The sequence below is a fragment of the Triturus cristatus genome, chromosome 3_1 (assembly GCF_964204655.1).
Source record: "Triturus cristatus chromosome 3_1, aTriCri1.1, whole genome shotgun sequence".
NCBI classification, from domain to species: domain Eukaryota; kingdom Metazoa; phylum Chordata; class Amphibia; order Caudata; family Salamandridae; genus Triturus; species Triturus cristatus.
This window is the reverse complement of record NC_140583.1, coordinates 16,206,619-16,228,852: the sequence shown is the minus strand read 5'-3', so window position 1 is coordinate 16,228,852 and position 22,234 is coordinate 16,206,619. Positions and strand designations below refer to the sequence as shown.

Here is a 22,234-nt window from a genome sequence, read left to right as displayed (position 1 = left end):
ACAGTAAGCAAAGGGTCACCTAAATCTCAGATACTTGTATTTAACAGGGGTCGGTGAAAAACATGATGCACATTTGAATGAGAAGAGGAGTAAGCTTTGTGGCCAAGATTCAATACGAAATGTTCTGATAGATACTTCTAATCGCAGATTCCTCAACTTGTAAATATTCCTCGGGAACCAAAGACAGTAAACCTTCAGGAGTGGTGGCCTTCCCGAACGGAACTACCTTCCGCCACAGGGTGTGTACCGCAACTCGCCATTCTGGGCTTTCGATGTGAGCGGCCACTGCGAGAAGCATGGGTTCCATCTCAGTCACCGCCAGCCGCTGGCCGCTGGAGGTGGAGGTGAGGGACCCCGCCGCGGCATCGAGTTAAGCACCATATCCCATGATCTCATCTTGCTGAGGTCAAACCCTAGTTCTGTGAGTTCAGTGAGGAGCCTTGTAAGCAGAGGGAAGCGGAATTGGAGGGAAACAATGAGGCGAGTGAGCAAAGGAGAAGTGGTGTGTGGAGCCAGAGCGGCATGCAGGAGCAGTGAGCTCCTGCCCCTGGTTCCCGCTTCCACACTCCTCGCGCTACGGTTAGGAGCAGGCAATGAATGGGATGTTCAGGGATGTGGCCGTAACTTTCATTTTGTTGGCTCTGGAGCCTTAATTGTTTGTGTTGAGTTCTGTTTACAACCCTTACATACCTTCGGGGGCCGATGGAGGCCCGTTTGTGCTTTTCTGTGCTCTGCTGTGCTGGGGTGGGACTCGGTGCCCCTGTGTATGCCTTGGGTAATTGAAGGGAGGAGGAGCCTCTGGCCCGGCCAGGAGGCTCTAAGCCCACAGCCGCTCGTTGGTGGGCTGGGCCTGCTCTGAGCCCTTGCCGTTTCGTCCCAGAGTCTCCAATTTGACTTTAAGTTGTTGAAGTTCCTATGCCACCATTTGGAAATAATTAACCAAATCAGAAGTACTGTTTTGTGACCATAATTCTTAATTTGAAATAGTGGCCTCCTCCTTGCCCCAGGTTCTCAGTTTGTGCTCGCTGCTGCCTTTTTAGTCTTCTAGTGAAAATGTTATGTGCCAGAATTATGGGGATGAAAAAATCTGGCAATTGCGGCACAAGTACATCTCCACTAGCAAAGTCCACTTCAAAGCCTACCTCAATTGACCGGATGCTCGAACAAGCCGCCAGTGTCATCAGCAGTGAAATTGCTCGAACTGAAGAGAGGCTTTCTGTAAATTCGGATGGCATTAGCGGGGGCTACCTGGTCGTGCCTGTAGTCTCACCCCAAAACAATACTGATCCTCCTTCTATTTAAGGAACTACAATGAACTGTGTGATCACCCATCCCACAGTCACACCCTCCATCCCTCCCAGCACTGCAACAAATAAGTGTCTGTTCACTATATTGCCAAAAATATCTAAAGACCACAAGGCACACAGACAGGCGGCTAGTCCTCTTTTATCCCCTTCTGAGAATCTGCAAGTTTCCGGATTTGAGCCCGTGACTGCCCAGACACCAAGCCCAGGAGCCCAGTTTCAGCCGTACTTTCAAAGGAAGAGAAGTCTCACATCACTGATTCTATCAAAGATCGTCTGGCTAGCCATAAAGGCTTTCTCAGATAATCTCTGTTCAATGGTTACCACTATACTTTCTCCCTTGGTCTCATTATTGGATATTATTGAGTCAAATTTGGTTGCACTCAGTACCGGCCTTTCAGGCCCCTCTAAAGGAACTACAACTAGTACTTCTAGCAGGCACCACTCTGTCAATAACAGACTTGATGAATCTTCTGGAAAGCATATTCTACCAACACAGGCCTCGTTTACTCCTAGCAACCCATTAGTCCACACAGACCATTTGCGTGACAATAGTTTCTTGACTGGTCCGAAAGTAGTCCAAATACCTAATCTACTTCCAATTTTATTAACCCCGCGGGGGACACAGAGGATAGAGCGATTCCAGCACATCTCCAGTCGCAGACACAATTACTAGCTATTAATCTCCCCTCAGCTGCTTGTCTGTACGTGGCTGTACCCTCTCTGAATCTGGACCAGCGCGAAACCTGTGACCAATTCTTCAATAAAACCTTAGATTGGGTGGCACGATATAGAGGCACCCCATTTCAGCACGCTGAAGATATCCTGCATGTAAGATGTGCCTGGATTGGGCCTAATCACCCGGGATTGGGTGGCACGATATAAAGGCGCACCATTTCAGCACGCTGAAGATATCCTGCATGTGAGAAGATGTGCCTGGATTGGGCCTAATCACCCGGGATTGGGTGGCACGATATAGAGGCACCCCATTTCAGCACGCTAAAGGTATCCTGCATGTAAAATGTGCCTGGATTGGGCCTAATCGCCCGGGATTGGGTGGCACGATATAGAGGCGCCCCATTTCAGCACGCTAAAGATATCCTGCATGTAAGAAGATGTGCCTGGATTGGGCCTAATGACCCGGGATTTGGTGGCACGATATAGAGGCACCCCATTTCAGCACGCTAAAGGTATCCTGCATGTAAGATGTGCCTGGATTGGGCCTAATCGCCCGGGATTGGGTGGCACGATATAGAGGCACCCCATTTCAGCACGCTAAAGGTATCCTGCATGTAAGATGTGCCTGGATTGGGCCTAATCGCCCGGGATTGGGTGGCACGATATAGAGGCGCCCCATTTCAGCACGCTGAAGATATCCTGCATGTAAGAAGATGTGCCTGGATTGGGTCTAATCACGCGGGATCTCTAGGAAATTATATTGTGATCAATTTTAGTTCTCCTATATTGGCGCACCACCTGCGGTCTAATGCTAGACCCAGTAATCGGGCCAGTACCTCCATCTCCTTGGTACAGATGGCTTTTTTGTGTAGGCCCCTTCTACCTTAGGCAGTGTCCATGTAATTCTTCCTCAAACTGTAGGGCACATGTTACAAGCTCCACCATCTGCCATGGGGTTGTTAATGCACACTCAGATCATTTTAAACAGACAGACGCAGTTAGTCTCCCGCCCTCCATTGATCCAGCTGTAGCCCAGGCCCCACAGTTTGTATCTTTCACTCCGTGCTCCGTACCCATATCTAACAGATTCGGCGCACTTTCTGATCCCTATTGACTTACTGTTCCTAAAGCACCCTCTACGCCTGTTGTTGCATGCACTGCATCTATGACCGTCAAACCTTTAGTAACATCTACTGTCACCTCATTGTTAAGGTCAACGGCAGATGCATCCCATACTTTGCCTATGCAATGCAGATCTTTGTCTGTTCTTAGTTGGAACGTAGCAGGCCTTCAAGGGACTATTAATAATGAGGATTAGCGGGCATTTGTTTCTAAGTTTGATTTTTGCAGGAGGCCTGGCTCACTCTTGCACCACGTTTTGAGAGATGTGCTTATTCAAGTCCTGGTATTCCCTCTCCCTGTGGCCGAGCGGCTGGCGGATGAACGCCCTGGGTCAGCCTGCGCCTCCAGTTAGAGGTATCGCAAGTTGAATCTAGTTCTTCTTCCTTTTTAGCGCTACAAATTCGCTTACAGAAGACTAACATGGTTTTTTACCGGATACATTTTTACAATAACGATGTTATCAATGCCAGATGCATACATTACAGTAGCTTGGTTAGTTTTAGATCTCCATTACAAACTAAGGCTGATAACTGTGCCTTTCAAGCTCACTTTCCCTCTGCAGCGACTTTAACGCAAAGATTAGCTCAAGACACAAGACACTTATATGAGTGGGCATTGCATTATGCAAGACACAAGAGAGGCAGAGCTCCTTCAGTATCTCACTGCCCTCGGCCTCGTTGATTCCTAGGGGGAGCAAGTAATACGTTGACGTCATTTAGGGGAGGGGGTGAGAGCTTCTCTAAAGGAGAGATCCTGCTTTCAGATTGGGGCCGTCCAAACTCCCTGAGCGCTGCTTTGCTCTGACCGCTCAAGGGTCTCGCCGGTAGTAGTAGTTTAGCTTCCATTACATATCACCCCTCCGATGGCTTAAGGTTGGCCCGGCTCTTCACAATATTCACCAGCCGCCTTACTTAGGTGGCACCTAAAGAATGTCCTCTACGGTCTAGCAGAGAATGAACCGGACTCCGTGGCTTTACATTATAATAGTTGAACATGTACTATCAGCGAGTCCATGTTCAAGCCAGTCTGTACCTCGAATACGGACCGAAGATGGTTCAACTGGGCTTATTCCATGGCAAATGGAGATGCTGCGGATGGCTCGAAACACACGCTCCAGAATTAGGAGCGGAATCTCCCTGGCACATTCGGAGTACAAAATCGCGCTCACAAACAGGAAGAGGGAAATATATTTAAAAAAAGATTGGGAGCTTTTGGGACACACTTATCGGGGTACAAACGCTTAATCCTTCTGCAACCTTGTAAAGCTAATTAGAACTAGAAATCCCCCCATTAACCCCCTTCTGCAAAATAACATCTCGGGCATGGACTGGGTCACCTACTTTGCGTCTATGCACCATATTAAGGACGCACCAATTATGTCCGCTCTCCTCCATAACAGATTGCAGAACTCCTCTCCACTCTCATGAACACTGCAGGAAGTGGAGTCTGCTATCCGTCACAGTAAAGGTGGGAAAGCTCCGGGGCCAGATGGGGTACCTATAGATCTGTTGAAATCTATGCCCACTTATCCACATCCCCTCCCGACATACCCAGAATCGCAGGTTCCCCAATTCTGGCTTTACTGTATACTGATGATGCGGTGTTGCTATCCCTCACTCCAAATTCATTGAGACATCAGGTGGGCAGTTTTGCTTCTTTTATGCTCAATTTGAACTTAAAAAACTAGTTCTACAAAGTCACACATCATGTCTTGTTGCTCGAGCAAATTAGGATTAAATAAAATTAATATTGATGTGCATGCTTTACTACTGTTGATAGCTTTTGCTACTTAGGGCTAACGTTCAGTTCATAGGGATCGTGGAACCCCCACCTTGCTCAGGCCGGTACAGTCTATAACCTTATTTGACCGGCTATTAGGGGGGGCCACTGAAAGTTTATAACTCGTAACACGGTGCAGGAGTTTGGGGTTTTAGTAAATGTTGTTCTTTACAGGCTGAGAAAAAACACTTTTTGTGACATTACCGGAGTTTACCACCGTCCACCTCTAGTCTTATTACCCACTATGAGTTAAATCAGGGATTCTTAGAAGATAAGATCCAGCTGGCGCCAATTTATTATGATATCTAGTCAAACCCGGCTGCTAAGTTATGGAAGGACATTATATCTGGTCGAACCTGGCTGCTAAGCTATGGAAGGACATTATATCTGGTTGAACTGGGCTCCTAAGCTATGGATGGACATTATATCTGGTCGAACCCAGCTGCTAAGCTATGTAAGGACATTATATCTGGTAAAACCCGGCTGCTTACCTATGCAAGTACATTATATCTGGTCGAACCCGGCTGCTAAGCTATGGAAGGACATTATTTCTGGTTGAACCCGGCTGCTAAGCTATGGAAGGACATTATATCTGGTTGAACCGGGCTGCTAAGCTATGGATGGACATTATATCTGGTCGAACCCAGCTGCTAAGCTATGTAAGGACATTATATCTGGTCGAACCGGGCTGCTAAGCTCTGGAAGGACATTATATCTTGTCGAACCCGGCTGCTAAGCTATGTAAATACATTATATCTGGTCGAACCCGGCTGCTAAGCTATGGAAGGACATTATATCTGGTCCAACTGGGCTGCTAAGCTATGAGAGGACATTATATCTGGTCGAACCCAGCTGCTAAGCTATGTAAGGACATTATATTGGGTCGAACCAGTCTGCTAAGCTCTAGAAGGACATTATATCAGGTTGAACCCGTCTGCTAAGCTATGTAAGGACATTATATCTGGTCGAACCCGGCTGCTAAGCTATGGAAGGACATTATATCTGGTCGAACCTGGCTACTAAGCTATGGAAGGACATTATATCTGGTCGAACCCGGCTGCTAAGCTCTGGAAGGACATTATATCGGGTTGAACCCGGCTGCTAAGCTCTGGAAGGACATTATATCGGGTCGAACCCGGCTGCTAAGCTCTGGAAGGACATTATATCGGGTCGAACCCGGCTGCTAAGCTATGTAAGGACATTATATCTGGTCGAACCCGTCTGCTAATCTATGTTAAGGATATTATATCTGGTCGAACCCGTATGCTATGTTATGGAAGGACATTATATCTGCTTGAACCCGGCTGCTCAGCTATGGAAGGGCATTCTATCTGAGTGCCTGATGCTAGACGAGGCTTATTTCATACCTTGGTTGAGATCTATACCAGATACCTTTGGGTCCCTGGCATATCCTGTAGGTTTACTGAATCCAGCCGTATTCCCAAAAATGCCAAGATGGAGGTGAACGCACTCTTTAAGGACGTCTGCGCAAAGACCATGCTGGAAACCCTCGGTGTCGCTTTATTATAGTCGTTTACCTATTGATGAACTCCCTTTATATTTATCTCTGGATTTGTCAAGATGGGACCGGTCAATTCTCTTTCGCTTCAAAGCAGGGTCCCTATTCTTTAAACATTTTTTGACCCAGAGGGTCAATCCGCGCGATCATTACTGCACTCTGTTCTTTTTCAAATGCACAGCCTAGCACAAAAACACTCTGATTCCCTTGTTACGGAAGCTAGGTTCCTGACGCTGTAGACCAGCTCTCCATCCACAATCCCTAAGTTATACCGAGACAGTTTTGAGTGTCTGCTCCTTTTTTAACGCAGCTATTGGGCTGGACAGACCATGTTGGATTAACTTGTTAGAATTTTATGTGCAATGTGGTTTAGCATTTAGAGTTTGGTGAAATGATTTGGTTCAATTTGAGGGGATAGTAGGAGCGCATAGCGGACCCTATTTGGGGTTTTTGTTCTCTCTACATTATTTATTTTATTTATTTGAAATGTTTTATGTAGCGTGAACTAGACCCATGTGGGTATCAGAGCGCTTTACAAGATGAGGAGACAATGACATATGAAACATTAAGCATGGTAAAGGTACATACAGTGTAACAGAGACAAATAGCAAAGCAGGGGAGAGAGTTGAGGATCTAAACCAGGAATCTGTTCATTAACAGGAGTTGGACTTTTTTCATGAAGGAGGTAATTCCCATCCAATAGATTAGTAAACCTTGCGACGTAGTCCAGCAAATGCGAAGTAATGACAATGGTGAAATGGCGCGTAAATGTTCGAAGCTGAAATGCTGTGAAGATCCTGATGCTTACAGAATAATGCACTTGAAGAAACGTAGGCCGCAGCACCCAGACACAAGGAAACTACCATCCAGGTAGGAACAGTAGTAGACGTACGCGTAGAGAATCAAACTGAGGAGATACATTCCGACTTTCTAGCGGAATCCAAGCTGAATGAAAAGAGTAGTCCCCTGATGGGCGGCTCTCAAAGCCGCTCGTTGCCAGTGCAGAAATTAACAATGTCCATGCAGTTGTAGGATTTCAATTCCAAGTAGGTTCTTTAAGGAGAGCACCCCAAGCAAGTACCACAGCTTAAGGATCCCAAAGCAACTGACCAGACTTATCACAGAAGCCCAGAATGAAGACATACCAAGAATTCTTTGCATCATAGGCACACAGACAAGAGAAAGAAAACCTAACAAGCGTTGGCAACAGATACACATTGCAAATACTATACACCCAATTTGGATCACTGCACAGCTGTCCAATACGTCTCTTGATCCCAAACCCTTTTTCTGGTCTCACTTACGTCCGCTTGTTGCACTAGTGAGCTGCAGTCCCTTTCAGTCCAGCTGCCCTATACAACGCTGTTCCCAGAGGAGCTGGTGCTGAGAAGCCGAGCTGCATTTATGCCTAAGGTAGTAACACCTTTCCACCTCACTCTTCTGACATTCTTTGCCCTGCCCTGCTCCGCTCCCCCCCTCTCGAGATAGGGGGTGAGATTACATTGAGCTCTCAGTTTCTACACCGATTGTACCAAGGACCTTTGGATGATCCAGGAGGCAGGATAGTCGTCTGCGTCACAATCTGCTAAGCTTGGCTAAGAAGAAGAAGCAGCAGCTGACTGACGGACTGAGGGCTCGTTCCTCTCCGCCAAGGCTGCTATGACTGCGCTAGCACATGGACTGCCTGCCCTTGATATCGGTTAGGCTGCTATGACTGCGCTGGCACATGGACTGCCTGCCCTTGATATCTGTTAGGCTGCTATGGCTGCGCTAGCACATGGACTGCCTGCCCTTGATATCGGTTAGGCTGCTATGACTGCGCTGGCACATGGACTGCCTGCCCTTGATATCGGTTAGGCTGCTATGACTGCGCTGGCACATGGACTGCCTGCCCTTGATATCGGTTAGGCTGCTATGCCTGCGCTGGCACATGGACTGCCTGCCCTTGATATTGGTTAGGCTGCTATGACTGCGCTGGCACATGGACTGCCTGCCCTTGATATCGGTTAGGCTGCTATGACTGCGCTGGCACATGGACTGCCTGCCCTTGATATCGGTTAGGCTGCTATGACTGCGCTGGCACATGGACTGCCTGCCCTTGATATCGGTTAGGCTGCTATGCCTGCGCTGGCACATGGACTGCCTGCCCTTGATATCGGTTAGGCTGCTATGACTGCGCTGGCACATGGACTGCCTGCCCTTGATATCGGTTAGGCTGCTATGACTGCGCTGGCACATGGACTGCCTGCCCTTGATATCGGTTAGGCTGCTATGACTGCGCTGGCACATGGACTGCCTGCCCTTGATATCGGTTAGGCTGCTATGACTGCGCTGGCACATGGACTGCCTGCCCTTGATATCGGTTAGGCTGCTATGACTGCGCTGGCACATGGACTGCCTGCCCTTGATATCGGTTAGGCTGCTATGACTGCGCTGGCACATGGACTGCCTGCCCTTGATATCGGTTAGGCTGCTATGACTGCGCTGGCACATGGACTGCCTGCCCTTGATATCGGTTAGGCTGCTATGACTGCGCTGGCACATGGACTGCCTGCCCTTGATATCGGTTAGGCTGCTATGACTGCGCTAGTACATGGACTGCCTGCCCTTGATATCGGTTAGGCTGCTATGACTGCGCTGGCACATGGACTGCCTGCCCTTGATATCTGTTAGGCTGCTATGACTGCGCTGGCACATGGACTGCCTGCCCTTGATATCGGTTAGGCTGCTATGACTGCGCTGGCACATGGACTGCCTGCCCTTGATATCGGTTAGGCTGCTATGACTGCGCTGGCACATGGACTGCCTGCCCTTGATATCGGTTAGGCTGCTATGACTGCGCTGGCACATGGACTGCCTGCCCTTGATATCGGTTAGGCTGCTATGACTGCGCTGGCACATGGACTGCCTGCCCTTGATATCGGTTAGGCTGCTATGACTGCGCTGGCACATGGACTGCCTGCCCTTGATATCGGTTAGGCTGCTATGACTGCGCTGGCACATGGACTGCCTGCCCTTGATATCGGTTAGGCTGCTATGACTGCGCTGGCACATGGACTGCCTGCCCTTGATATCGGTTAGGCTGCTATGACTGCGCTGGCACATGGACTGCCTGCCCTTGATATCGGTTAGGCTGCTACATGGCTTCAGTGCACACGTTTACTCAGCACGATCGCCTTGACAGTCCAGACAGTTGGGATGGTAATTTTGCCTGTTCAGTCATGATGGTCTTCTTGGTCCGACCCATTCCACAGACCCCCGGGGGAGGTACTGCCTGTTTTCTAATCACTAGGTGAGGAATCTGTGGTTAGAAGTTTCCATCAGAAAACAGGTTACTTATCTTTGTTAAAGCTCTTTCTGGTGAATACTCTCTCTGACCGCAGATTCCTCACTGACCCTCCCACCTACTCAAATCTGCTATTGTGAAAACAATAAAATGATTTGCCCCTTATTGATTGCTGCCTTTGGTTCCAGACTAGCCCCGGGTGATGCCCTTCTCCTCTCAGACATCCAGGGGTTTTTCTGCCTCCCTTATGACCAATTCCAGAACTGGTCATCAGCTGATTGTTCCAAGGAAAGTACTTAGGGCCTTATGTAGGTGGCCTGGCATTTACCACTTCATAAATACCGAATCATACCGATTCGGTATTTATGAAGTGGTAAATGCTATGTAGGTATTCAATCGGTAAAAATTACCGATTCGTAGAAATTCGGTAATTACCGAATCGGTATTTACCAATTCGGTAATGAGGCATACCTTCCCATGGATTGAATTAATGGGAAGGTATGCCTCATTACCGATTCGGTAAATACCGATTCGGTAATGGGGGGAGCAAAATCAACGGTGGCAGGGTGTCACAGTGACACCCTGTTGCACCCCTGATTCCTACATGTGTGCACATGTGGCACACATACATGCCCTATGTCTGCCACATTGCACACTTCAAAGTGCATAAAAATGCTTTTTTGCAGCTATTCGTTATTTACCACCAACTTTTAGTTGGTGGTAAATAACGAATCCACCCAACACCCACACACTCCCCCTACATCTCATTTCATGATTCGGTATTTACCGAATCGGTAATATTACCGATTCGGTAAATTTACCAATTCGGTAAATACCGAATCATGAAATTCTCCCCCTACATCTCAAAAGCCTAAATACCGGTCGGTAACGGTATATTTACCGAAAATCGGCCGTTACCGACCGGTATTAGGCTTCCTACATGAGGCCCTTGGTGCCTTCAGCACACATGGGATTTCACCTTCTGCTGACTACTGAAAAAGGTGGGTTTTGTTGGTTCAGTTATTGTTGGAGCTCCTATCCTAGCAAGGCGTGGTGCATGGCACAGACTCCCTTTTTGAATCCGTGCATCCCTGCAGGGTCTTTGATTCATCCAGTATCCACAGGGTTTGTTAGTTGATTGGGCACTTGGGAGGAAGATGTATAGGATGCGATTGTGGCAGATTCAGAGTAGTTTTCAGCATCATTGTTCATTCTCTGAACACCAGTTCACATCCACCAATGTCAGCTGATCTGTGACTATTGTGGGACAGTGTGAGATCGATGCATCAGGTGTGGGTGTCAAAGTAGGGATGCTGTGGTCTGACGAAGGATGAAGGGAGAGTGTCTTCATTTTTTAATGTATAACTAAGCGATTAGATGCTGGGGCCCATTCTAGAGTGATATATGATGGATGTGACCCGTGTGGTGTATGGCGAGACGTGTGATTAATATTGAATAGTGTCAAGAATGGATCACTGGTTACACGATACCAAACACAAGGAAACAATCCGATCACCTGTAACACCAGCTGAATCTGGTCACCAGTAACCCAAGGAAAGACAAAGTAAACCTGACTAGGTCGCGCAGTCCCTGCCCTGTAATCCCAGTTACAGAAACACAAGGTACACAGCTGACATATTTCTCCCTAAATGTTTTTGTATTTTTTTTTTAGCAAAAGTGTGACCAGTATCATTATTGCAGGATCGATTACTGCCAAAATGCTGGTGTTGCCGAATACCAAGGATTGCTGTCCTCGATTCCACCTCGTACCTCTATCTTCTACCCTCCTAAACTTCCTGTCTCTGTGTCTCTTGCAAGATCTTTCTCATCCCTTTGTTTTCCCTTTGTCACTGTCTTACTGTCTTCTACATTCTCCTTTATCATTTCTCTGCCTTTCACGCTTTTGCTGTAAGTCACAATCTGTTGACAAATCCCAGTTACTAAAGCTGGATGCTGGTACCCACCATTTACAACAATTGGTACAAATTAAGCGCTGAACAGGTCACATGTCTTAAGCAGCAAGTGTAGTCTCCTCCTGCCCTTTTGTAATAGTGTCTGAAGGTACTAAACACCCAGTGATTTGTTGTTGGGTCAAACCTTTTTTTAATAATCTTACATGTCATTATTGTCCTTGAATATAGTGTTCTTTCGGTGTGATTGTTGGGATTTGCAGGGCTGCCATCTGCAGCTCGTTTTCTCTTCATGCTCTTCTTCGTCTTTGTCCTTCTTTTAAGACACTTTGTCTCTTGGTTAAGAAAATGCCTTCAGCCAGATGATCTGTAAAACTGCTGCAGAGTTTCGATAAATCCCTAGATCACCGACTGATTAACTATATATTTATCTCAACTGGAGTGATCGTTGTTGGAAGGGTTTTGGATGGGTGTGAGTAATAGTGAACTAAGGGCATTCGTGAACTTGTTTGGTGCATTATTTTTGGTGCGCTGATGATGTTCATGGGCGTCATGGAAACGCGTTGGTTGGTAGAAGTTGTGCTGGTAGAAAGATCTCTTTGTGAAGCGGTTTGTGTGTGTTACCTTTGCAGGAGATCAGCCGGAAGGTCTACAAAGGAATGCTGGACGTTCTGAAATGCACAGTGTCTAGTCTGGAACAGTCCTACAGTAATGCCGGTCTCGGCGGCATGGCCAGCGTATTCAGCCTGCTGGAGATTGCATACACTCACTACTATAATAAAGGTGAGACATCCGCATCAGGAAGTAAAGATTTGTTTAACTATTGGTTCATGCACTCTTTCTAGTGTTGTGTCCCACACGGCTTTTGGACATCCCTTCTGGACCTGGTCCGAGGCTGCTCCTCTCCCGTCATCGTCCTGGAGGCTTTCTCTCTTCTCTGACACACTTCTCCTTTACATTTCCTTATGGATACTTTTTCCTGTCCTGTGATCTCGACTGGGGCCTTATGTATTATGGTGCTGGAATATCGAGTACTAAATCGTGCTGCAGAAATATTGTAACAGATGTAGTGGCAGCCAAAATATCGTCAGGTAAGCGATAAGAAGGCTCAGCACATGATGGTCAAGTAGTAAAAGAAGGTTCATTAGGAGCGCGCTCGAGTGCACCTATCCACTTTCCTCTCTAGATGTAACGGTACCCTCTGTTCAAACTGCTCCTTCGCCAACCCAGTCTCACTCCAAAGAACATGACATTTTTAGTGAAGCCAATACTTTCACACTCTGTAATTAAACAGTGCTTGAGATTACAGGAATAGGCACGTTTAAAAGTGATTGTAATATCTCCTGCCCGCAACCATCTCGGTCTCATCTTTTAGCGCCATCTCCCTCAGGTAATGCAAAAGCAGTATTCGGGTTGGCATGTTTATTAATCCAAGTTAGACCACGAACCAGAGAGATGAGCCCCTTGGCAAAATGCTGAAATTAATCCCCAAGAGATAAGAACACACAATTATTGCTAAAAAAGATAAAATCTGACTAAGTCCCAGTAGGCATAAGAACGTCCTCCTGTTGCATCCAGAGGAATGCATACATTCCTAGTCATACCCGACCACAAAATCAGACCGCCTATGAGGCACATGGCATGTCTGACATGTCCTTTGGGTTCTTTGTTCTTTACTTAGACGTTTCTCTTAGACACTACAACATACTTCATTAGCACCACACCAGGTTAGCATCTGTACATTTCACATTTCTCCTCCCTGTAACGCTACAGAATTGCTATTGGCTTTGATCAATTGATTTTGGCACTTGCCACAACGATTCTCCTTTCCGTTAGTTCCATCTCCTCTCCACACATTCCAGCTTTAACTGATTTGTGTTCACCGCTGATCGCCTTTTCATGTCTAATACAGTCATCTTCTTCTGCACCCTTCACATTTTTTAACCATCCTCCAGACAAAAAATGTCCATGCTACACCTTACCATCAAGTATGGACATTCCTTGGTACATTGCATCATATAACAAAATAGATGAAAAGAGTAGCCCCTGTGGAGAAGCGTCGAGTATTTCTGTAGCTCTGTGCCCTCTTCTGCCCCTCGTCCAACACAGACCGTCCCACAGCACCATTCGCAAACAGTCACCTCGTATTCACCCAACATTCTATTAAAACGTTTAACTAACCCGTTCTCGGGTGGATTGTAAAAAGCGCTCTTGTATTGTTTCACCTCAAACTCTCTTGCAATTCTGCATTCCATCAGAAAATAACTGTGAGCCATTGTCAGCAATGGGTAATTCCAGGCTCTCTCTTCTTGTGAAAACTCTCACGAGGAACTCCTTGATGCTCTTAGGTTTTATCTCCTTGACAAATTTCACCGGCTCCATTGGGACTAATATTCCATGATGGCAGCACAAATCTACTTTCCAAACCACTTTAAAAAAACACAAAAAAACCTACAGATGCCCAATCGTGCCTTCTGCTGCGTGTATACGGTTGCTCAGTTGGCATTACCGGAGACTGTGACGTACCATTGAGCCTGTCTGAAAACAACTCCTCACAAAAGCTGCAATAAAGCTAACAATTCTGGGCCCCCTGAAATCAGCCGCAGCCCTCCTTTTGTTAACTGACGTTCCTCCTTGGCTCCTGTGCAGTACCTTTGTTAATCTCTCGGAGTACGTCAGGAACTACAAATCCGTCAGACCTCCTCAAAATCCCATCCTGCTCTGACAACTCGACCGATACCATATCGTCTAGGAAGGTCTTGACTTCTGTGGATGTTTGGCCATCTGCCTCTCAAAGGGTAAGTTACCTTTTCTATTTAATCATCCTCTTGTAACTTCTTTTTAATGTCACTTTGTCTATTGCACCTGCACAAGACACTGCCGCAGTTCTCACCAGTAACCTATAAAGACAATTTGCCTTCACGGTTTTACCATCGAGCACATATTTCATAACAAATGTGGATTCCTGTGGGCACAATTACCATTTAGCTTACTTTGGCATAGGTCTAGCTGATCCTTTTTTAAACATATCGATCAAGGGCTTGTGATCCGACCAACATTTGAACACTCTGCCCCAAATAAATATTTTAAAATGCTGAGCCTGCCTGCTTCCTTCTCTGTGACTTTAAAAGACCATTCTGAATGCCTCTAAATGTTTGAGAAGCAAACACCTCTACCCTCTGTCTAAACTGTTACATCTAAATCCTAAAAAGCATCCAGGCCATAGGCATTTGCATCTGTGACTGTAAATGTTGTTTCTGGGGTTGTTTTCAAATCTAACATCTGTGCAGTGTTCTTCTTAACACTTTAAAAGCCATACTCACACCCTTCAGACCAAGTACAGACTACAGTTTCTCGACCGATTCCTCAGTTGTCTTAACTAGAAACGAAAATGAATTGTGCATAGATTTCGCCATTCACATGTCATTTTCTCACGTAAATCCTTGAATTTGCAACAAGCAGCCAGCATTCATAAAACTGAAAAATACTATTCCACTCTTTTAGCAAAAAAGTGTGCCCTCAAAAAGGACTTGTCTTTCATTGCAGTAGTCTTCTTTCTCTACGTAAGATCCAGTGCTCTCACAGCTTGTCCATCTCCGTCTGCAGTTTCTTCTAAATCTATTTCATCCTCCTCGCGATGTTCCACTCTGAAAGGTGTTGACAACTTCTTCTGTACTTTCCTCTCTTCAACCTTTGAAGTATGTTTCCACGAAGCCATTTTTCATTTAGGCCTTATTACTTCCCACCCACCACTTCCCCAAACAGCCCAAGGCTCTCCTCCAGTTCCTCCTGTTCATGCTTGGTTCTTCTGAACTTTGCATCAACATTGGAACGCAGTGACAGACTCCATATTTTAATCTATGTTCTGCTGACTGTGTCAAAAAAAAAAAATAATGATAGTAGTGACTATTGTAAGTGAGATTGTATTCCTCAGAATTTTAACAGTGAAACATATACACAACAATAGTAAAACAAAAGTAGTCTCTGTTCCAGCAGAGATGTAAAATCAATTAAAATAGAAAGAAACTACATGGCCAGTAACCTCTTTGCAGTGTGCACCCTCCATGTGCACTGTAATCTTAAATCGGATTTGAAGGGGAACTTACATTTCTGCAAGTCTCTCTTCCTTTCTTTTGCTTATCGCAAAGTTACACTTATGTTTTCTACTTTCTCTTTCCTGTAATATGTTTTTTTCAGAAGGAAAGCTCTGGTTGTAGCAACAATGAAATTTTAAGGCAATTAGTTCCTTACCAAACGGACGTCACAAACACAATGATGTTGACTAGACGTCTATCTGTTTTGTCCAAGATGTCGAAGTCTGCTGCCTGGCTAGCGTTGCCAGAGAAATGTGTTAATTGTACTGTCCTCAGCAGAACCAGTTACCACCAGCTCAGCAAAGTATGTTTTAGCTCCAAACACGGTTGCACCGTGCGCATTCTGCTAACCAGACAACTGCGGAAAGCCTGGATGCAGAAGGGAGTGTACTCTTTCTCAGCAGATTAGCTTCTGAGCACCAAGTACATCATGGCTATTGTTTTAATATAATGTTCTTCCACAGGAGCGCCGGGCCTGTTTAGAAGGCGGAAAGAGTCGTTTAGTTAGCAGCCCATGTGAGCACATCTGTCAACAGCTGTAACTGTCCGATCTGTTCAAGCCTCACATTCTCTATCCTATTCTTGAGTCACCCGTCCACCTCAACCACTCTTGGACCACAGGATACATCTCAACAGTAATCACGTATGGGTATGCATAGATTTACTGTTCGTTACTGCACATCTGCACACAGATGTGCAGCTAAGAATAGTCCAGCTACAATATCCGGTCCATATTTTCGTAGCACAATATTTAGTACTTGATGTTCTGACATTCAATCCTGTACACGTTTGACTCGCCATGTCTTTCTACCTCGATACTCAACACTTTCTTTTAATCCCCCCCCCCCTTCTTTAATCTCAACCCTTTTCTGGTTCTAGAATGTCTGTGCTCCGTTCCCATGCTCCTGACTATCCTTTGGTGCCTCCCTGTCTACAGGGTCCTTTCTTGTTTTTTGTTGGGATCTCATTACTGCTGCTCCCCCTTTACCCCGTCCACTCACTGTGGTGATTGGGTCTCCATGGATAGCTTGGTAGTGAGTCACCTTTTGCTTTCTCTGTACTGCCTCCCTTTGACAGTCCATTGTGATTGCATAACTGATTGGTTTGCGCCAACCCTGTTCTCTCTTACCCTCTGTCAGCTTCTGTTGCTGTGGGGCGTTGAGTGTTATCGGGATACCCTCTGTGTACTATCCTGCACCTTTCCTCTATCCTGTCAGCCCTGGCTCTTACCCCTGGCTCTTCATGGTGGGTGGGTGCAGTTTGTGGCTTTGCCCCTCCTTCACCCCCACCCGCATGTCCAGACTCTGCCCTTGTTTCCTGAACCCCTGCTATAGGTGGTGACGTCTCCAATAGTGGAACATTTGCGGTGACAGTAAATGTCCTTGTTGGGTTCTTCTAGAACACGTTCATGCATGCCTTCATTGTGTTTCTATTCCAGAGGGGGTTGGAATTGAAGGAATCCTGATGACTTTAGATAAATGTTTCCCTTTGCCACGTTATGGTTTTAGATCATCGAAGACTTCGGTGTCCTTAGCCAGAAGAGAGTGGGGAGGGCGAACTGTGGCTTCTACGTGGAGAATGTAGTTAGTTTTAAGTTATCCGTAAGCATGTCTTATCTGCCTTTGTGATGATCGGCAGGTCCTGTCAGAGATCTGCTCTGGCCAGGGTGCAGTCGGGGCTGAACAAAGGGCTGGAGCCTCCTTTGGATTTAGAGTTGAAGTACCGAGTCGATTCAATGTATTGTCGTACACAAATTTCTGGTTGTATCTTTATTCTACTATGTTTCTCAGTTACTTATATTTATTATTGACACTGTCTCTTTCTTCCTGTCTGCCCGTCCCTAATCCTGTTTCTGATCCTCTGTCTCATACTGTTCTCTCACAAACACTTTTCTTCTTTTCGTTATTCACTTTCTTTAATTTTTCATCCCTTCACTTTATGGATATTCTATTATTTCTGCAATTTTATCTCTGAACGTTCCCGACTCTCTTCCTCTGGCCATTCTTGCCCTTTCCTGCTCTGTTAATTCTTTTTTTGTCTCCATTCTTGCATTCTTGCCTGTCTCACTTTAATTTCTGTATTCCATGCTTTGTTTTCTCCATTCTCTCTTTGCCTCCTCTGCTACCTTTTCAATGTCTTCCTATTCACTGTTTCATACACCCATTCCCTTCATTTTTCCTTCTACTTCCCTTCTCTTATTCATACACCACCTTTCCTCCTTCCTCTTGTTTCTGTCTCTTTTTTTTTTCTTTCAAGAACCTGAAAAAAAGAGGCGCAGTCCAACTGACGGAGCCACCACCCCGGTGGGCTGGGAGCCAGGCTACCCTATAAGGGCCGAGTCCAAGCCCATTGCCCATCTGCCAGTCCCTCAGCTGGCACCTCGGCTTGCAGGCCCTCCAGGGAGAGGGTCAAGAGAGTTTGACACCCGGAGTCTAAAGGAGGAGAATTTTGTAGCTTCCATTGGTGTGTATTGTGGCACTGCTGGGGTGTTGGTGTGGGGTCCCCTCGTGGTCTTGCCCTTTTCACACCATGTAAAACATATTTCCTGAACCTGTGCACCAGCCATTGCAGCTGAAGTGTTTTTGAAATGCCACCGTGCTCGGTATAAGGCTGGTGGGGCACCGTGCCACTCTGCCCGATGCTTCCATTGTCCTGCAGCACAGTGGGGCCATGGTCCTCTACACCTCTCTCCAATACATGCACTTCCTTGTTCTCCAGCATGATGGGCTTCAGGCTGACACATGCGTTTTGAAATATTGTATCTGTCAGGGGGAGCAGTGAACATTCTTGTCAGAATACAAACCTGTTTTAGTCCAATTTCATTTGTAGTTCATGAATTTGGTTTCATTAGTGGCTGCGATTACCAGAAACCAAGTACAATCTTAGTTTGACTTTTGCCCCCCAACAGGAGCCGGAGCTTGTCAGGGGGTTCATGATTGTTTCTGGTGCTTTTCAGTATCTTAGTAACGAGGCTCGTTTTGATCTTTTCATTGGTTTTCTTTCTTTGGAGTGTTTTTCCAGAACCATTTGCCTTGTGACTCTCCCTTTTTATGTAGGATATACAGTGAGATCAGGCAGATATAAAGTGTAAATGTAGGGCCTGTAAGACCACAGAACCAAAGACTGAGGACAGACGTCAAGTAGAAAGAAAAGAGGAAGTAGATCCAAGGGAAAGAGAGTTGGACACAGATTACTGGGGAGAGTGGCAGGGGAGCTGCTGCAGCATGTAGGCGTGGCAATAATGTTTTTAGAGTTGAAAATGGATATTTTTCTTGGGGTGTGATGCTGGAAAAAATGGGCAGGAGAGAGGAAACATTCCTGTGGAGGGTACTCTCAGTTTATTGTCACAGAGTTCATAGTTTAAAAGATGGACACAAAGGTAGTTTGGGGAAATAGGCTGCTAGCAAGTATAGAAACTTTGCAGCATGCGGTTTGTAGGGAAATATTTAATGAAGCTCTCTGAATAGAAAGTGGCACAGGTGATGAGTTTTGAGATCTTCTTGAGCGATGGGTATTCTTCTGATGGGGTAGGTGTAGAGTTTTGTAGTAGAAGATGCTGTAAGTGGAAACCTCGTAGTGACCAAGGAGGCATCACTGGATAGCTACATTGTGTAGATATTTGGGTTATGTCCACAGACATTTTTTTGGGGAAGATTCCTTTGTGCTTCCCGGAGTAAATTAACCCACGAACACTTCAACACATCCTTCTTTTTTATGTTGATCTTTCCAAACTTTCAGGTGGAATCGTGATGTTTTTAGAAAGAACCAGTAGAGTTCTCTTCCTTGCAGAATGGCTCATTGAAATCCTACAGTTTACATTGCAGTTGTTTCCCGTGTGATAGTGGTTCTGAATGCTGTACTTTAGAGGTCCCTTAATTCGACATGGGCAAAGGGCATTCAAGCCATGCTGGTGCCTAAAGGCTGGCAAGATGCAGGCGTGTTGGCTGTGGTACTCAGTACCATTCTCTGCACACATTATATGCTGTCCATGCCCCCCCCCTCACAGTAATCTGATTCACTGTATCTTTATACTTACCTACTTCCAGAGTAGTTTATTTGAGGTAAAGTAGACCTTCATAACTTGGATGGAAAGTAAGATGTGAAGTTCTGTTTAGGTCAGATTTGCACATTGTCGCTATTAAAGGGATTGCTTGTTGCTAATGTCAGCCATAACCCTGGCAGAGAAGCTGCTCTTCCATGTTGGATTTTCCCGGGTGTTCTTTAGGTCTAGTAAGTTCAAGACGCTGCCCCTAAATCAGCAGGTCACTTGGTTCGGTCCAAGGTAGGTTTGGTGACGTTCCTTCGGCAAGGAACGCTCAATCGCATTTGAAGAACAAGCTCTTGCGATTTGCAGTTTGGCTTAATGGGTCTTAATTGCACGCTGGTTCGTTTCTTTTGTGGCCTTGTGGATTTCTACAATGTATGCTGATATAATATTTCCAGAAAATATTACGCTATCCCCCCTTTTAATTTATAAAGTAAATGATAGGCCTGGGTATCGGGAAAACACACAAATTGAAAGCAGGTATTATGGCGGTAATCTAGTGATTCCAGTTTTGGTTTCCAATTTTGCTGTCCAAGGAGTGAGTATCAATGTTGGCTCCATCTTAGCACAAATCCTTTGAAATGGCAGATCATATTTCCTTCATCTTATTTTTAAAGCTCCACATTTGCCCAGGAAATGATGTCGCTCTCATTACAGTGTCACAAATTTTGCGCTGGGATGCTCCCTGGTAGCCATGCGCTATAGAAGTGCCGTTTCATTCATTCATTCATTCATTCATTCATTCACAAATAGAGGTACCATGAGAACATGGGAAGACGTGGTCAATAAAGTTCTAGTTTACAACAGGTAATTGGTGCAGTAGTCTGATGGGGCGGATCTGTGAATCTGTCCGTCCTCCTGACTTCGCTTGTCAGTTCGAAAACCGAGTCCTGATAATACTTTTCATTTAGACTTTTGATTTTGTCCGACAGACGACCAGATCTGCAGAGTGAAGGCAATTCATGAAGGAAAAGAGGTTGGTTATCCTCCGCACAAACTTTCATCGAGAATCCGCAGATGAAACACACGGTTGTGGGCTTGAGATGCAGAAGCAGCCGTCTCTCTCCTGAAGCCTCTGATCAATGGAGGGTAGACTTTCAATTAATGAATTGAAAGCAACTCTGTCAAGGGTGATAAACCCAGTGGACAACATCAAGGATGAGTAGCACTCGTATCAGTCGCCTGCCTGGCGGGAAAATGAATCCAGGACTATGGGTGCTCAGCTTTTTGCCCTGGTGCACACTACGAGCTAGGGGAATGCAGCCAAACATGCTTCTTCCAAGAACAAGACATTTCCTACATCTGCACCAGCTGCTTCAGGAAGCAAAATATTGTGTAGAGCAGGATTTGGTAGATAATACCCATAATGTTTCCTTCTGTAAAGAATGCCCCAGAACGCAGTCCTTTGAAGAAGGAACCCTTGTTAAAGCATGTTAAAGGGGTATTAGGCGCTCTCCGAAATGCAAACTGAGCCTTCTTATTAGGATGATGGTAGAGCCCTAAATGTGCCTGGGACAGGGAAGAACAGTTGTGTGTAGTTGACCCCAGCGTGCATGTCTCACTTTATCATCTCATGGAAGCCCAGACATGGGCCATGGTCTCTTTTGCCCACTGAACACCCCCTTTTGGCCTAACTCACCACCTACCCATTCTATGAAGGAAAGGAGATGAATGCAGACGATTTCTAAAAAATGCATTCAAAACAAACTGCGGGATCTCTGATTTGCAGGTTGTAACATTTAGCAGTAACTGCTGGCACTTGCGACTTAAGCTAGAAGGCTCCACGATCCTATCAGGGTCGCCTACCCCTTAGTTATTGAAGTTATTAATTGCACAGGTCTCAAAAGGAGCCCAGTTGTCCTGAATGGGCCTGAGTGATTAAAAATAATGAATACAGCAACCAACATAACCTGATCTGTAAGCATTTAAAGCTGGTCTCTCTGGTTATGAGTCTGAACGGAAAGATGAGTGAAGGATATAACGTGATTCAGAATACCAGTGATTTCGCAGCATCTAGCTGTGCTGCCTGGTGAGTATTTTTCCAAATGGGTTCATCATACTTAAATAATGAACCTCCTGATGCACAACAAATGTCCTTTATTTTTAAAAATGGCACTGTAATTGAATTAAAACTTGTGGAACCAGACTGTCCCCCCCACGTGCTATATGGAACTTTTCCCCCGTGCGATATATGGGACTTCCCCCCCGTGCGATATATGGGACTTCCCCCCCGTGCGATATATGGGACTTCCCCCCCGCGCGATATATGGGACTTCCCCCCCCCCGCACGGTATATGGGACTTCCCCCCCCCGCACGGTATATGGGACTTCCCCCCACACGCTATATGGGACTGCCCCCACGCGCGCTATATGGGACTGCCCCCGCGTGGTATATGGGACTGTCCCTCCCCCTGCGTGGTATATGGGACTGTCCTTCCCCCACGTGGTATATGGGACTGTCCTTCCCCCTGCATGGTATATGGGACTATCCTCCCAC

At 46.0% G+C, this 22,234-nt stretch overlaps 1 protein-coding gene across 23 annotated transcripts in view; it reads left to right on the top strand.

Annotated features, from left to right (window-relative positions):
- The window catches only part of MADD (MAP kinase activating death domain), a 987,832-nt gene that overhangs the window by 416,798 nt on the left and 548,800 nt on the right, over positions 1 to 22,234 (top strand). For 18 of the 23 annotated variants that reach the window (XM_085646564.1, XM_085646561.1, XM_085646568.1 and 15 more), the window contains 2 exons: positions 12,231 to 12,381; positions 17,949 to 18,155. In XM_085646564.1, coding sequence (XP_085502690.1) covers positions 12,231 to 12,381; positions 17,949 to 18,155 — 358 coding nt within the window. The remainder of the gene's footprint in view (positions 1 to 12,230; positions 12,382 to 17,948; positions 18,156 to 22,234) is intronic. The other 5 variants (XM_085646575.1, XM_085646573.1, XM_085646571.1 and 2 more) reach the window with 1 other exon arrangement.